This window comes from Lates calcarifer, linkage group LG13 (assembly GCF_001640805.2).
Source record: "Lates calcarifer isolate ASB-BC8 linkage group LG13, TLL_Latcal_v3, whole genome shotgun sequence".
Lineage (NCBI taxonomy): Eukaryota > Metazoa > Chordata > Actinopteri > Centropomidae > Lates > Lates calcarifer.
The window spans coordinates 24549936-24567620 of NC_066845.1; the positions used below are offsets into that span (position 1 = coordinate 24549936).

Sequence of the window (17685 nt, forward strand, 5' to 3'; positions counted from 1 at the left end):
GTTGACATGTTGATATACACCATTTAGTGAGAACATAGTACAAGCACTGTCCTGGACAGCCTGGGGAGCAGAATTTTGAGGGGAAGGCTTACTTTGAAGGGGTATTGAAGAGGAAACTGAAGTATTCATGGGCACATAGTTCAATCCTGTTCCCAACTGCCTTCTGCAATTTATTCCAGATTGAGTGGTGGCCTGTGTGGCCTCAGTGGAATATTCCCTATATTGTAAAGATTTCTGAGTTTGAGAAATTGCTGTATCTTCTGTCATCCCCCTAGGAGTGGGTGGTGGTGTATATTGTTGCTGCCGGTGAAGACTACTTTGAGACTGAGAAGACACACAAGGAGAGGAAAGATCCTTTGCATCTTGGTGAGTGATAACTGTGGTTTTGTTCTGAGGATCCACAGTTAGGTCAACAATACCCAGTAATGTTTTCTTTTGTAATTGCTTTCCACTTTGTCTTCTTTCAAACATTTCTTTCTTTGCCTTGTTATTAGTGTAATTCACGGGCCGTCCATCTAATGGTTGAATGTAATTAGTTGACATGTTAGTTGTATTTAGGCTGTCTTTTGCAGAGAAGTCCACTGGTTTATTTTGTTGGGGTGTGTCCTTGTAGGTGGTCCTTGAACCAGAGAAGACCTCATTACTGTGGTAGGTAGATATCTGTCTATGTAGTGTCTCAGTTGTGTTGACTCCACTCAAGGCTTGTCTTGCTTTTTGATGTACAGATTGCTCCACTATGAGTGGTACACCAACAGAACTATTCCTTGTCACAGTTGACTTGTTTCTGACTAATGGCACAGCTTCACTTGGCAAAATATCCAGAGTGATTTCAGACTGTTTCTGCTGAGGTTTTGGAGACATGTCTAAATAGCTTTTTATGGAGTTAGCAGGTGCTGATGCCCTTTGATCAACTTCTTGAGATTCGGTGCGCACAAATCCTTGTTGCATCTTTTCTTGCCATCCCACTGCTGTCTGTTGCCTTTTAGGTTGCTCTTGGGAGGGTTGTGTTTCGACAATCAGTGGAACACCAACCGAATCTCTTTGAGAATGTGCAAAACTTGATGGCCTTGTTCTTACCAGTGATACTGGATCTGAATGATTAAGCACTAGCACTTTGTCTGATTTACATGTCCTTGTTGACATATCCAACGTGCCTTTAACAGAGTTTGCTGGAGCTGTAAAGAGTGGATAAGGTGGAACAATGGACTGTGACATACTATTGGTCTCATGTACACTGGAGCACTGCGCTGTCTTACTATTTGTAAGTGGTTGGTGAAGAACTGGGACAATGTTTCTATCCAGAGTTTGCTGTTTTTGCACATGAATCATGGTTTGAGTTTGCTTCTGGCATGTTGACTCTGGAGGTACTGGTTCAACTACCAAAGGCATGCCAACAGAATCTTTCCTGGCAACTGCTCTTGCACTTGGTCTGTTAACAAGTGAAACTGCTTCAGTTTGAATAGACTTGTTTTCTAGTGATGTTGTTCCGATTGTGGCTTGGCATGGCTTGGGTGACATATCCAGTGCTACAGCTGTGACAGGTTTTGTTGAGGGGGATGCCTGATGAGTTTGACCAATTACTGATGACTGTGAAGTTAAGAAATTGGACTTGGCAGAGACACCAGGTTTGCTTTGCTGAGATTGTTGGTGATATAGAATAGAATCTGAGTGGCATTGAGTCTTATTCTCAAAACCCTGCTGTGCATTGGCAGGGGAACTGATCATAACATCACATAGAGGTTCTTGAGAGGGGATATCTACGACTAGTGGTACACCTACGGAATTCTTTCGTGCAAGTTCACGTACACTTGGCTTGCCTCTCATTAGGGGTATAGCCTCAGTCAGTGTGTCATCTGTTCTTACTTCTGGAACCACCTCCTTCAAGTCAGCAGAAGATTTAGAAGTCATGTCTAATGTGGCCTTAACTGTATTGGCCGGTGCTGTGGCTTGATGTGATGGTTTACAAATTTCAAGGGATTCTGAAGACTGCCCCAAAAGAGGTTGCTGCCTTGGTAACATTGCCCTCCTACTACCAGGTGGAATCTCTTCTTTCCTAACAGGATATTTTACCTGATTACCCACTACAGTATGAGAATGATGTTCCTCAAAAGGTAGTGAATGAATATACTGTGCTGTTTGTCCCTGAGGCTCCGGTGATTCTCCTCGATATGACAAGTCAATGGATCCATGATAACTAGGACTTGTGTCTGCCTCCTCAGAAGTTAATGATTTTCTCTTTGTCAATGACAGTGCCTCACAGACAGGATTCTTTGATTCTTTGACAACAGTTTCCTGAGGCTGCTGGGTTGTTGCCTTGGCAGACATATCTAGTGTAGCTTTAATTGAGTTTGCTGGTGCAGTGGTCTCCTGATATTTCTGAGCCTTTCCACTAGACTGATAGGCAGGAGGTGCAAAAACTGCTCTCTGGCAGTCAACAGGAATATGCTGTCTAAAACCAGTTGTAACTATTGGTGGGCTCTGCTGCATCTGTAGTTGCTGCCCCTGAGGTTCCATTTGTTTTCTTATAACAGGGCTTACCAGTGGTGAGGTATTTACAGGCTGCACTGATCCATTGTCTTTGTGTTTGAGATTACTATTGAGGGTTGATGCTTTACTTGAAATATGGGTAACAGAAGAGCTGGTTGTTGCTGATGATACTCTGTTAGAGTCAGAACTCTTTGATAATTCACCAGGTGATGTAAGAGATGTTTTGGATGAAACATCTGTTGCTCTTTTGCTGGAGGCTGTAACATCAGCTTGGTTTGTCTTTGTTGTTACAGAGGTACTGTGGGAGACTGGTGGTCTTTGGATATGCACTGTAGAAGAGATATGGCTAACTCTGATCTCTGGACTGGGCAGTCCTCTCTCTGATCTGCTGTGTTGATCCACTGGCCTATAGTTGATCTCAGGATGTGTTGCCAGAGGGGAAGCCCTTGGACTTTGCTGGAATGTGCCCACAGAGGGATATTCTGAACTATGCCATTCAACTTCATCTTCCTCTGTTTGTTTTGTAAGATCTACAGCAATTGTAGTCTTTTCAGTCAAGTCCGAATTTGTCTGAGTATCCATCTGCTTCCTCTCTTTTAATCTTTTCAACTTGTACTTTGTACAGTCAACAACTTCATCATTTTGTGTAGATTCTATGTTGGCATCTGTTGCATCTGTTTGTTGGATATTTTTGTTTTTATGAATTGCAGCAGAAAAATCTAGGACTTTATTGCCTATTTGAGGGCCAATAGGAGTGCCAAAGTTACGATTTCTGTTGTAAAGGTAGGCTTCATTATATGTTACTGAGTCATTCAGTATATGTAACTTTGGTGTAAAGTCCTGAGATGAATCTTGTGGCTGCTTTTGAGACAGAGAGGATGTTTGGTCCACTGCTGAAGTATTAGTGACTTTGCCAGTGGCACACATCGATGTGACTGCAGTTTTATTTGCTTGTGATAATAACCTAGGTTTGTCTGCCTGAGATGGCTGCCTTGCAAGCTGGGGTCTGTGTGGGGAAACAGAGGGCACAGTTGAGGTAGATGTAGTGGGTAAACCCCTAACAGAAGTTGGCTGGGCTGGACGAGCTGAGGAGCTGTCCCCTTTACTAACAGCTGGTGGTGTAGGCAGTTTCCTTCCCACCTGTATAGGCTCTGGTATTTTTGAAGCTGAAGGAGTCTCACGAAGATTTCTGGACATTTTTGGAGGCTCTGAAACCTTGCTACACACCGATGGTGATGTAGCAGGTGTTGAGGATAGCACTGTTACAACTTTACGAGCATCGTTGTTAGAAGACATTCCAGACTTTTGTCTTGGTTGATCTGCAGGTATATCATCTGCATGTGCGATCCTGATTTCAGGAATTGGGTAACGTCTGTTTGGAGAGATCTGTGTTGAATAGCACCTTGGAGAAGGTGTAGGTGATGATGTAAGTACATCTCTTATCCCCTGATTCTTCCAATACGGCCCTCCGTGTCCCCCTTTTAGTGTCTTTAAAGTAAGATCAGCTGCTTCTATTGGCTCCTCTTGACAGCTATACCTATTCTGTACTGATTCCACCTTGATCTTTTTAAGCTTGTACACAGTAAAGTCTACTGGCTGCTCTACTTGAGAAGATATAGAATCCTGAAACATTTGAGAGAAGCTTTCCAAATTCATGTTCATTATTTTTTCACCTTTTTGAAGGGCAGAAGTTAGGTCCATGGGTGCATCAGAAAGCACTACCTTATTCTGTTGCTGGCCTGGAATCCACAAGCCTTTATTCTCAAGACACAGGGGGATTTTAAAACCACAAAGGGTCACTTTGTCCTTTTGTTTCAGTATGTTAGCAATATTTTCAGTGATATTTCCTAGAGCTTGTACATCCTCTGGTGCAGCACAGGCATAAAGGTGTCTACCAGCTCTGTCAGTTAAAAGGGAATAAATGTATTCCTCATCTGTATAGACATAATATCCACAGTCTCCAACTTCAGCGGGCCACCACAACCCTTGCTCTAACAGTGAAAGCCATTGCTGATACCACTCAGAATCCTCAAAAAACATTTCATCATCTGGATCCCCTGTAGTTCCTGCAGATCTGCTTAAATCCATAGCACCACGTGTTAAATCCATTGGACCTTTTTTTGTGGCAAGTCTTTTTAAAAACTCAGTTGCTGATTTCAAGCCAAAGTCTTCATCTTTTACATCAGTACCAACACCACTTTTTCCCACTATTTTGCTGAATTCCTGCACACGGCATTCTGTAAGTGACTGACATCTACTTAACCGTGTCTTTGTTTTTTCTGTGGACAAATTCAGAGCACTTCCTCCAACAATCCATGGTTTTTTGTTCTTATCAAGATCATTCAAATGCTCACAGCTACTCCAGGGTTTCTTTTCTCTACAACTCATGTCAAATAAAACAATATCTTCATCTGGCTCAAGAAAACGATTTCTGCTCTCAAAAAGCTGGGCAGCAGCATCCTTCCACGGATGTGAGGGTACATTGAAATGACTGATGTCCATTTCTTTAGGATTTAACCATGTGTGACTCTCCCATTCAGGTGCTCTGACAGTGGGTGGTATATACCCTTGGCATGCCTGGTAGCGTTCCTGCACTTGATTAGCAAGGGCTTCAGCAAGGGCATAATCATTGAGTTGCTGCCACAGAAGAGCTTCTATAAGACACTGATGCTCATAGAGCTCTGGTGGAATAACACCGTGCTCTGTAAAGTTGTATAAAAGATCCTTGTAACCATACTCATCTGCTGTCCCATACAAGAGACGCTGAATTTCTTCAAGATAACGTTGGGTTGGTGAAATTGTAGGATCTTGCCAAACCTGAGATTGCAGAGGTTCTGTGTGGGTATCTGAAACAGCAGTTGTGACTGGTGCAGTACTTGTAGTGATATTCTCCTTACTCTTTGGTAGTAACCGATCAAGAAGACCTTTTTCGCTTTCCTTTCCAGTGGTACTGTCACTGGGGCCTGTTTTGAAAATGCTGGATAACAAACCAGGAGATGCACTATTTGTGCTAGTTTTTGGTTCCTCGTTCCCAAGCTGAGGGGTAGATGGCTGCTGTGTCTTTGATGATGACTCCTCTGTGGCACCAAAAAGACCTGAGAGGAAACCTTTTTGAGCTGGACCTTTTGAATCTTTATCTGTGGCTACATCTTGGGAGGAAGGCATCTCTACTGGTTTGGTTCTTTGAATCTGTGGTCTTCCCTGTCCTGCACGTGGCTGCTGCTGTTGTTGCTGTGTTATTTGAGGGTTCACCTGATTATCAGGTGATGATGATTGTTCCACAGTACCTGAAATTTTGTTTAACAAGCCAGAGAATAATCCCCCTGATTCAGACTGGGCTGGATTTTGCCCTGACTTAACAGATGGTTGACCTGTCTGAACAGGCTGGGGTGATTGCTGTTCCTGTGGCACATTTTCACCAGACCCAAGCTTCAGAATGCCTGAAAGCAAGCCTCCACTTTGACTAGGCTGTTGGGTTGCTGTATGTTGAGGACTTGCCATTTTGCCAGACTGTGGTTGCTGTTGTTGTTGAGGTGATGTCTGACCAAACAGACCAGACAGGAATCCTCCTTGCTGACTGGGTTGAGATGACTGTTGACTAGCAGAATGACCAGGTCCAGTAATGCTTGACTTATTGCCCTGTTGAGACCCAGTCTGTGGGGTGGGCTGTTGTGGTACATTATCAGTAGATGCTAATTTATTAAAAAGCCCTGACAACAGTCCACCCTGCTGTGGCTCTGGTGCAGAGGCAGCAGGTTGTGGAGGTATCTGGTTTTGCCTCCGCAGAGGTTGTCTGTTACCTTGTTGGGGCTGATGCTGGTTTGGATGACTAACAGGTGGCTGCTGCTGTGTTGGAGGAGTGGGACCTGTTGAAAATAGCCCAGAGAGGAAGCCTCCCTGTTGATTAGGTGGTTGCTGGGCATTCTTGGGGCCTGATCTTTGTGCCTGTTGATGTTCTGGTTGACTCCCTGCTGAAGACTGTGGGGTGCCTGCATCTGCAATCTTGTTTAATAATCCAGTGAGCATTCCTCCGGGACTACTGGGGGGCTGCTGTGGAGGGACTTGGTTTTGTCGTTGTACATTTTGTCTATTACCAGATTGCTGATTAGGTTGCCGCCCGGCTGGGCCACTCTGTTGCTGGTTTTGTGAGGGCTGCACTGGGCTTACAGGAGCAGAGTCTTGGCCCCCAATTCCAAAAAGACCGGAGAGGAAACCACCTTGTTGAGTAGGTGCTTGCTGTGCTGGTTTTTGGTTAGTCTCTTGACCACCACTCTCTGATTGTGGCGGGGACTGAGTAGGATTGGGTTCCACGATTTTGTTAAAAAGTCCTGACAACAGGTTACCTGATTGCTGATTTGGTTGTGTAGATTGTGTAGCCAAAGGTCCTTTTGGTGGCTGGGTAGCAGTTTCTGTAAGTTTCAACAATCCCCCTAATAATCCACTAGGTTGAGGCACTGTTGTTGTTGCTTTTGGAGGTAGTTTTTCTGTTGTTTGGTCAGGTTTTTGATGTTGGTTTGGTTGTTGATCTGAGGCTACAGGTCTTAGTTGCTGGTCAAGTTGACCTTTGTCAGGGGTAGGTGCTTCTGTTGAATCCAATTTACTCAATCCTGACAAAGTCCCTGTTGGTGGAGTAGGAGTAGTTTTCCCTTGACTCAAATTTTGTTCAGGTTCTTCCATTTTTGCTGTATGGTCAGTCACTTCTGAATGTGACTCTTGACCGGACTGAGCTGGTTGAGACCCAGTCACTGTGTCTGTAGCTTTTTTCAAGAGCCCAGATAAGACTCCAGAAGGTGGCTGTGCAGCAGCGGGTTGTCCTTGCCTTTGAGTTGGAGTTTGGCCAGATTGCCCCACTTGCAATGTTGACAGTGACTGATTTGTAGGAGCAGAAACACTGTCAGAGGCAAATTTTAAAAATCCAGACAACAGTCCTCCTGACTGTTGTGTGGCAGAATTCTGTTGAGCTTGGGGAGAGGGCTGGGAGGGTGATGAAAATAGGCCTGAGAAAAGCCCACCCTGTTGAGACTGATTATCTCCTCCCTGGGCTTTCTTGCCAGATGACACATCTTCCACTGATCCTAGCTTTAACAGTCCAGAAAGAATTCCTTGAGCCTGTGGGGCTTGTGGTTGTGATATGGCATGTTCCACAGGCTTAGGAGGACCTTGATCTTTAGATGTGGCATCTCCTTCAGACTGGTTATCTGTCACGCATGTGGGGTCTTTTTCAGACACCGTTTGCTCTTGAGACAGTAGTTCTGTTCTGCAGTCAGTGTGCTCTGTGGTTTCAGGGACCATTTGCTCAGTATGCTGCTCAGGTTGACAATCAGGTTTGGTTAGTGTCACAGTGGGAGTAACTTGTGGTTTTGCTGGTTCCTTAGGAGGTTCATTTGGGGAAACCTTAAATAGATTTGAAAACCAACCAGTTTCTGTGTTTCCTTTTGGTACACTTTCAAGAAGTGCAGCACGACTTGGAGAGGGAGTTCTTGCAGGGCTGGGGGATGGACTTTTTGGTGGGGCATTGGCATCTTCACCAGATGCAAACTTAAGAATCCCTGACAGCACACCTCCTTCCGCTTTTGGTGGGGTTGTTGTGGAAACATTTTCAGAGGAGAAAAATGGTATTTTGAGTTTGCTGCCTAAAAATGACTCCTCTGCAGGCTTGGTGTCAGTCTGTGAGGAGTTTTCAGGAGGAACTGTTGACATGAGATTAGAGAGAGATTTCTTAAATGGACTGAAGAATCCTGTTTCCTCTGAACTGCTTTCAGGTTTTGGTTCAGTTATTGCAGAAGTTCTTCTTTGCTGAATATCAGGCAGCTCACCAGATGACTCTGTTTCAGGCAGAAGCTCTACTGACCCACTTCCTGTTTCTTGCAAAAGTTCAATTGATCCACTTCCTGTATCTGGCAACAGATCGACTGATCCACTTCCCGAACCCGGTCTCATCTCACCTGATGACTGTCGTTCTGTTTGTGAGCCCTCTCTATTAGGACTCATGGTTCTATTTAAAGACCCTTGCTGGGATTCACTGCTTGCAGCAGATGCACTCCTTTGCTCTGATGGCTGAGGTGATGGCTCCCTAGATGGTGGTGCACTGGAAAAAAGTCTTAAAGGACTAAGCCTTCCTAGCATGGATTCAAACCCAGATGCAGACTGATTAGCCGTGGTTGCACTACCTTGCGCCTCTGTGCCAGTATTTGTTGATGTCTGATTAGTGTCAGCTTGCTGACTGGTTTCAGACAACTGAAATGGCAAGAGAGACTGAAGAGAAAACTTTTTTTCTGTTGTGGGCTCCTGAGAGGCAGGAGGAACTATGGCAACTGGGGGAGAAGTACCACCACTTTTGGGAATAAAAGAAAGCAGCTTTGAAATGCCAGACTCAGGTTGCGGTGATGCTTGGGAAGTAGGTGGATCTGTTGCAATGGTACCAGAGGTTTCTGTGGGTTCAGTACTAGCTTTAGGGATCAAAGAGAGCAATTTTGACATACCAGAATCTGCCTGTGGTGGCTGGGGGGATGGAGTTGTGCCAGAGGCTTCTACCTCAGTTGTAGATTTTGATCCTGTGATTGTACTGAATAATGAGCTCATTGCACTCTTTACCCCGGCTATGCCCTGTTCAACAGCACTGTCCTCCTTAACTTCTGGTTTGACTTCACTGTCCCCAGGTTGCACAGCTTTAGCATCAGCTGGTAGTGCTGGAAGTTTTCTTCTAATTGGTTTAGGCATTGACTCATAGTTGTTGATCTCCTCCTCTTTAACAGCCAGGTATTCAGACACTGAGTGAACTAAGCTCTGGAGTTCATCCATCGGATCTACATATTCATCACTTGGCTCCTCTACAGGAGACAACATAGGATCTTGTCCACGACCTGCTCTCCCTTTACTTGGATAGCCTTGTCCTCCAAAAGGTGACATATACTTTCCAGGGTAGTAGTAGCTTTCATATTCATAACTAACATCCCCCTCAGTGAATGTCAGGTCATCTAGTTCCTCTTCAGATCCAAAGGAATACTGCATCTCATCTGAACCAACTGAGCCATATTCAATCCTCCCTCTGATCCTTTCAGCCTCTTCCCGAGCAGCCTCCTCCTCACGAAAAGCTGCATAACTTTCAAGTGTTTCCTCTAAGGCAGTTTTGGCCCACAGTCTGGTCTTGTAAAGTAGTCCTTCTCTGTCTGTCTGCTGTCGTAACTGTTTGACAGAGGGAATTATATCAATTTCAGGAGGGGATGATTCATCCTCAAAGCTGCCGGCTTCCTTATAAACTAACCGTACTTCTCCACTACCAAAGCCATGCCTCTGTGTGTTTGGCCTGCCGTTTGGGTCCTCTGTATCCTCAGGGGATAGTGCATCACATTCTACTGTCTGATAGAACCGGCTCCCTTTGGATTCACAAGGGCTGTCGCTGATCCGGTAGATAATGCTTTTGTCTTCATCTTCCCACATTTTCTGCTCAGCATCCAAGTAATCGTCCAGGACACCTGAGTCAGGCACTTTATATTTACTCTCCCAATCCTCCACACCCATACCTGAGTCAACCGGGATTATTCTTACTCTACCTTTACTGTTTGATCGTCTAGATTCAAGAAAAAAAATAAAAGTGCCATGCAGGAAGCAGTGGAGCATGATGCATAGAAAAAGAAAGAAAGAGAAATCAAATGTTACACATGAATAAAAAACAGCAGATCATGCGAAGAAAGTGTTTATGCAAGTAAAGAAATGGAATAGTAAATGGAAAAAAGCCAACTATGTGGTAGAAAAAGTATTTTGTTTGATAGTGTAAGTGTTGCTATTGTCATATGCAGCTGTAAGCTAGGCCAGCTAGCTGGTTATAACAGCATATACTCTTTATCACTGCAACACTTACAACTTCATTCTTGACATGATCAATAATTCAATTTTTAAACTCGTATAAGCAACAGATAAATAGTTTAATTCATAAGGCATCATAAGGTATTCTGTTGCTCTTGGTAACTTGACTCCTCAAAGAAAAGAGCACATATGCATGAATAAAACTTATTTCAGAACGCAATGGAAAAATGCAGGACCTACTTTAATGCATTTGCTGTTATTCATGAGCTCTACCTATGTATTTGGTGCCACATGATGACCATGGGAATATTGTTCTCAAATGACACTGCAGTGGTGAGGTCAGAGAGTTGTGTGTTTGCATATGTGTGCCTGTGAGTGGGTGTGTGTTTACCTGGGCCCCCTCATTTCTCTATAGTCTAGCTCATAGCTTTGTATAGAGTCAGACTCCCTGGACAGGGTTTGATGATGGACCCTGCGTCCTATAGGGTACTGGTGCACAGACGAATTTGTCTGAGAGGTGTTGTAGAACCGTGGAGGTCTGTTGCTAGTTTCACTGCGGTAGTCGCTATCTCGGTCATCCATTGCACTATCATGGTCATCGAAAGCTGGGTGAAAAACAACACAAACATCCATTTTACTCAGCTTTCATGGTCCTTCTGTACTGCAGACATTACACACCAGAACCAAAGTGTGACTTAAAGCAAACTGAACTAGTCAACTACCATACAACTCTTCCTGAAAATGGACCCTGTTAAATGTAACAGACAAGAAATAAAAAGGGTGATCTGACAAAAGTCACCTCTGCATCATTATGATATGCAACTACTCAAGAGGTTCAATCTAAGAAGACAACTTTCAAACAGTTTAATTTGAGTATATAGCTCCCTCTTGTGGTAGCAGGTATATAATACAAAGAGCATGGACATCAGGCTGACAGTGACTTCAACAACAAGAAATCTGATTAATATAAACAAACTTAATTCAATATACATAACACATGTCAAAAAATGGACAGTTATGCCTTGTATTAGTTTACAAGAATGTGAAATTTCAAACACAATGAGGACAAGTAAGGGATACCAACCAAACATGCAATGGCCCTTATTTGAAAAGGAAATGTAAATAGATGTCCTGTATCATGCAAAAGTGGAGAGAAAGACAGGTCACGGGGGAAAAACACAACTGTTATACATACTCTGCTGGTCACTCCATCCAAAATAACTCCAACTGCCTGGTGGCATGGAGGCAAGTGTTCAAAGAAGTCAGGAAGAAAAGTAAACTTCATTATTAAAGAATCAAACCAGTGACTGTAACTGGTGATGGTGGAATGAGTATGTGAGATATAATGGGACTGAAAACACCCAGATCTGTGAGCCTTGATGGAAATGATGAACGATAATACCATTGAGAGATGAATGAGAATTTAGTGAAGCTGGACTGAAAATGTGATGGCTGGATTGGTTTCACATCCACTATGATGATCGATTAACAATGACACAACAAAACAGTGGCAGGGAAAAGCAGTTTCAGTCAGTATATTTTTGTGTTTCTTGTAGTCCCCCACTCTTCTAATTCTTTTTACTTTCCAGATATCCCGAAAGACGAGGCAGGTTTACTAAAAAAGTCTACCTCCTGTTAATAAGTTATATCTTATTAAGCAATTAGAGATGTTAAATCACAGCTCATTAAGGAGTCTCAAGCCCAACCAGGACAGACTTTCTTTTTCTTCACCTTGATTTTTTATTTGGTGGTAATATGAGCCCTTGCTGCCACCTAAAACTAAATTTTACCAGAGGTACAGGACAGTATTATTTTGCTTCTGTGTGCAAAAATATATGTGAATTGTAAAGAATTTTAAAAGGTGCTCTCTGTAGAGTAGAAGTAGAAGTAAATTTGCTGTAGTTACTGCACTGGTGTTCAACAGGACAGTAACAGCTCTTCTTAACTAACATTCACAGTGGCCAGTGCATCCAAAAATCCCCCTTAGTGTACAAACAGCAAGCTTGATTTTTTTTTAAATAAGTGGGGACTTATTTACAATAAGTGGCACTAGAGAACCAGCATTTGTCTAGTAGCTAGTGTCCTTGCTCATCAAACACATTTGTCAATCAATATGACACATGAGTGAAAACAGCACCCACAAATGACAAAAACACTCAAACCTCATGTAAAAATGCCATGACCTAAAATATTTTTACCAGGTTTTTACTGTAACACTTACAGCACTGGGAGGGTACAGACGCCATTCGTCTTCTCTGGACCTCTTCCTGCAGTGGATACTTCAACAAGGGAAAAATGAAAACAGAAAACAAGTAGAGAAAGAGAAAATATGAAGAGATCAGTGAATGAGAATCATTTATTAGTAATGTGGCAAATCTCAGTGCAGTATTTATGGATCATCTGTGCTGTGATAACCATTGTTTGCCATCAGGTGGCAGCAGAGAGCCAACACAAACTGCAACATCACTGAGAAAGGTGCACAATATTTGGTAAAACTAAATGTGGAGAATGCTTGCAAAAGCATACATAATCAATTTTCGTCTGTGGCTAAAATGTAATTGCAATCTTGTAAACAACACTGTTGTACAAGACACAGTCTGAGTAGTTTATATTACAAGGCAAATATCAGGGAAAGTTCAGAATCATGTGCTTTTTTTACAAGCAGATATCAGGATGCCAAACATGTATTCATCAGGACGCCTTCCCTGAAAATCAACATTTCCTAAAAATAAAGTGGAAAACTGCAAGGGCAGATCAATGGGTCTTATTACTGGGCATTCCCAGAATACATCCCAGTGACTGGCTTCCCAAAACCCACGATGTCTTCAACATTTAGCATCTCCTCCTGCAAAATGTGCTTTCTGCTTCAGTGTAATAAAGAAACGAATAAAACACTTCCACTCAAACTCCCACCACACATGAGAGTTTGTACATTTCCACTAAAATAGTCTGATATCTTTTAAAAATACTAACAGACACTAACTTGAATGAGTGCCTAACTTAAGAACAGAGAGTGATCTGGTGCAGTAACTTGTCAGTGCAAATTTACTGCTGCTTCTACACCTGCATGGTTTTCTGTAGTAGGATGGATGCACGATACAAAAAATGCACAACAAAGGACAGCATTTTTTTATTTATTTTTTTTAGTTTTTACAATTCACGTTATATTTTTGCACAGAGAGGCAGAATAATCATCCTGTCAGTCATCCTGTACTGCTTGTAAAATTTAGTCTTAAGTGACACCAAGGGCTCAGGACTTTTTCCCCAACTACCTACTACCAAGGTGAAGAAAAAGGAAGTTTGTTCTAGTTCCCTTAAGGCATACCCACTGTTTTCTCAGCCTTTGAGGCTCCTGAATGAGCTGCGATTTAATAATCTTTAACTTATTAACAGGAAGTAGACTTTTTTAGTAAACTTACCTCATCATGTATCCGCATGGTATTGATCCGCTCCAGTTTACTGGTCCAGTACTGAGCCTCGTCTTCTGGGATATCTGGACAGATGAATTGGACGCAAGACATAGAGGGATTAAAAGTGAGGAGAATTAAAAGAGTGACAAAAAAATATGCGGTGGAGAGTGCAAAAGGGAGGGGGGGTGGATCCAGGGAAGTGGAGGAAATACAGACACATGGGATGGAGGGATAGGTGGGCGGAGAGATGGATGGTAGGATTGAGGATGGGTTGACAGAGAGAGAGAAGGTAAATAATGGAGGAAGAAGGAGAGCGCTGACAGAAAGACAGAATGTGAGGCAAAGTGCAAGAGGAAATAAAAGACCAGAGGCACTGTAGCTCCACCCTTCACTCAGTTTCCTCTCCTCCATGCTCCCTATCCCATCCTGTCTTATCCCATCCACACTGCCTGATGTGCTGCCATCTTATATTCATGTGTGTTTAATAGCTGATGAGGAGATTTCCTTTTGGGGGTCCCAGAAATAGAACTGGCAACCACCTCAGGGGGCTCAGAGGTCCTCCCCAAAGCCAGAGAAAGATACGAAGGACGAGAATAGGGAAAAATAAGAAACCCTGGATTTGGTCTCTGCCATGATCCCCAGTTAAAAAAAAAAAAAAGTTATTTGTTAGTTTGTAATATGTTGGAAGTAAAAGATATTTTAATATATGTAGTGTGTCAAAGTTTTGTACATTTCTACCCATGTCCCAGAAAGAACACACAAAAAATATTCTTACGAAACAACAAGACATTTAAATGTGTTTTTGTGTTTCAGCATGACTCATAGTGGTAAGTGATGACCAAAAAGATGCAACTCCCAACTGAGTAGGACTTATGTTGTTCACTGGATGTCAATTACTTTAACTTTCTAAAAAACCATTTGTCAAAGTCTCCTAAAATAGGGAAACTACTATCTTATCTCCATCTTCAGGCAGCAGCTTTTGTGTCAAGATGAGCAGACAGCAGCATGAGCCAGTGCCATCTTGACATCAGGTGAGTGTTGATAAATAAAGTGCCAGGCAGTGAAAGGGGAAAGGCAAAGGCAGCTCAAGAAGAGACACTTCAGACAGCTCCCTGAGCTTACAAAGGAAACAAAGTGGTCCAAAGAATTGTTGCTGTTCCAGAAATAAAAAAAGAAATAAAGAGTGCAGAGGAATATTTAGCAGCATTTTCAGGGCAACCATAATGTTACCATGAAGAAACTCTCATAAAAACTTCATGAATCCTAATGGTACTCCCACAAGGTCTAAAATATGGGGGTTCTACAAGGGAGCCCACAGGGCTACACCGAGCTCACACAACTGAAGTAAACTGAAGTAAAACTGTGTCTGATCAAGTGACGAGGAAAAGAAACGGAAAAATTATGCAACATACATGGTTCAGGTTTCTTGTTTCTTCTTTTGAAAAAGGAGGGAAAAATTCACAAACTATATTCTCATATATTTCCAAACCTGCTTTTTAAGCAGTGGCACCATCCAAATTGACTTTTAATCAACTTTAGTTTAATTGAATAGTTTAAGCTAGTATACACAAGGAAGTTGTTGTTTCCTCATGTTTATTTATCTCAGGTATTTTCCTCAGGTTTTGTTATTATTTGTCAATTTTGTTATGTTGTAAAAAGGCATTAATGCAAAGTAAAAAGTCCTTCACTGTAGAAATGTCCTCATTTGTGTTTGTTTAGCTCGTGGCTGATAAAAGCACCAGAGTTATCAGCAGTTCAGTGCATATTCTGTTTGATATCAAAATATCATTAATATTACTGTTTTATTGGTAAATATGCCGACCTGTAGAGCTCTATCAGTCATTTTAATGTAATAAGTGTAGTAATTCCTGATTGGTGAATAAACAGTTATTATCACACAAAATGTTATGGATTTCCATCTATTTTTGGTTTTCCTTCTTGAGCTGTTATGGTGTGTTCATGGAGATACAGTACCGAGTATTTTGTTTTGTTTTGTGAACCATGAGTTCAAGAGTTTATTTCTTCTGAGCTGCTTCAAACCTCAAGCAGAGAATAATTAGAGTTCAGATGAGAACAACAGAACGATCATGCTGCCAAACCTTCTGTGGCTTTGTTACTGTGTGTGATTTTTTGTGTACACATAAGCATACCGAAGGGCAGCTCAAAGCGGGTGTCCAGCAGCACTTGGTGTGGAGTTGGGTTGGTGGTGCCGCAGATCTCATCCTCCCTCATTAACACCTCAGAGTCCAGAGACGTCCACTCTCCGGGTCCCTCCTGTGAGGATCATAGAGATAATTACTCCGTGAGAACCACATTGTCAACATAGTAACTGAGGGCAGGAGGACGAGGAACGCCATTCAATAAACCTGAGATGAAAAAGATGAAGACGCAAAGAACAACGCAGGTTCAGACTGTGACTGAGCTTTTACTGTTCTTCAAACTGAAGGGAGAAGTCAAACACTGGAGGCTGAATTATTAATGACTACACTGGCACTGCTGCTTCCTCGCTTTAAAACACTTCAGAAAAAGTAATGAGGTCCAAGAGGCGAGACAGGCCTGCCTGCAGCACAGTAAAATGACTTGGCAACTAGCAAACCTGTGAGGGTGCATTTAAAGACTTAGCTGACAGGTAAAGACAGTGTTTTAATAAGTAAGAAATGGTGGGCGGAAGGTGAGTGTGTGTGTTTATTTTGAGGCTTGTTGTGAGCTTAAGCAGCCTCAGTAACTCATACTGTATATATAAAATTATTCATTATATTTTATTTATCCTAATATCCAGTCTATCCAGTCTTGTCTGTGAACTAATTTAAACCACATTCCCATTTCTCTGTGGTGAAAAAAAGGGCTAGCAACAGAGGTTATCATCTCAGAAGAGTGTGAGAATACTACCAAGACTTTAACAGTACATCTCTCAGTTGGCATGAATGTAACATTATCCAAAATGTCCAATGACAGCATCCGTCTGGTTGTTGATTGATCAAGTGATTCAAATCCCGCCGCAAGTGATGCATTTACCCACAACTACAGTGTTGGTTTGATGGAGACATCACTGTCAAGTGCTGGAAGAGACTCTAGATATTTACAGAAATAGTTGAGCATCAAGACATGAGACAAGAATCTAAAACTCTGAATCCGCCTCACTGCCTACATGTTGGGTTTTACGGTTTAACCAGGAAAAACTGATGAGGATGATGTGCTGATGAAGACTGTGAGACATGGCTGAAAGGTCTGATAAGGCTAGTGAGTGGATCCCCAAGTCAAGAATAAAGTTTCAAATGCTCAGGAAAAACAAGACTGTGCAAAAATCTTGTGTCTTATTGCAATTTGACATCAACTTTAAGCCCATTGTGTTTGAGGATGAAAGGATGAGGGTGTGTTTGCGCTGGGAGTGTGTTACCTCGTCAGACTGTCGAATGGTGTCCAGGGGTATCAGCGCTGTGCCGATCATAGTGTCCCAGATCAAACCTTTATTCCAGAGCTCCACCACCAGACCTGACTCCAGATGATTGATCTCACTGTGGAAAGAAATACAGAATAATAGATGTAGGAGAAATATTTTTACTAGGTGGTGGTCTTTTCTTTCAGTAGCTTTCACTGCTGATCTATAACACATATCACTATCCATCAGATTGTGTTTAAGTAATGAAGAGCAAAAGCAACATCCCCTTCTCATAAGAACAGAAATAACGGTGATAATGTGCTGCTGTTTTTGTGGTTTTGACTCAGGGATGATGAGAATACTCTGAATTTCTGCAGTGTAGAAAAGAGCAGGAGGTGTCATCTCACTCTGGGTTTATTGAGCTGTCACAGAAAGACAAGTGTTTGCCAGGGTTTTTTTTTTTTATGTAATCTGTGTTGTTGTTTGCTTTGAATGTGCTGTAATTGTGAGTGGAAGCTCGAATGAGCCAGCGATGGATATGGTGTTTTGGGTGATGTTTGCACCTGAAGATGACATTAGTCCAGTTGAGGTGTCATCAAAATG

At 42.4% G+C, this 17685-nt stretch overlaps 1 protein-coding gene across 1 annotated transcript in view; it reads right to left on the reverse strand.

Moving 5' to 3' along the window:
* LOC108887158 (protein unc-13 homolog B) overlaps window positions 1-17685 on the reverse strand; it is a 162812-nt gene that overhangs the window by 108612 nt on the left and 36515 nt on the right. The window contains exons 4-8 of the mRNA XM_051075077.1: window positions 17101-17218; window positions 15854-15977; window positions 13713-13786; window positions 12515-12572; window positions 10685-10898 (exon numbers count right to left, since the gene is read on the reverse strand). Coding sequence (XP_050931034.1) covers window positions 10685-10898; window positions 12515-12572; window positions 13713-13786; window positions 15854-15977; window positions 17101-17218 — 588 coding nt within the window. The remainder of the gene's footprint in view (window positions 1-10684; window positions 10899-12514; window positions 12573-13712; window positions 13787-15853; window positions 15978-17100; window positions 17219-17685) is intronic.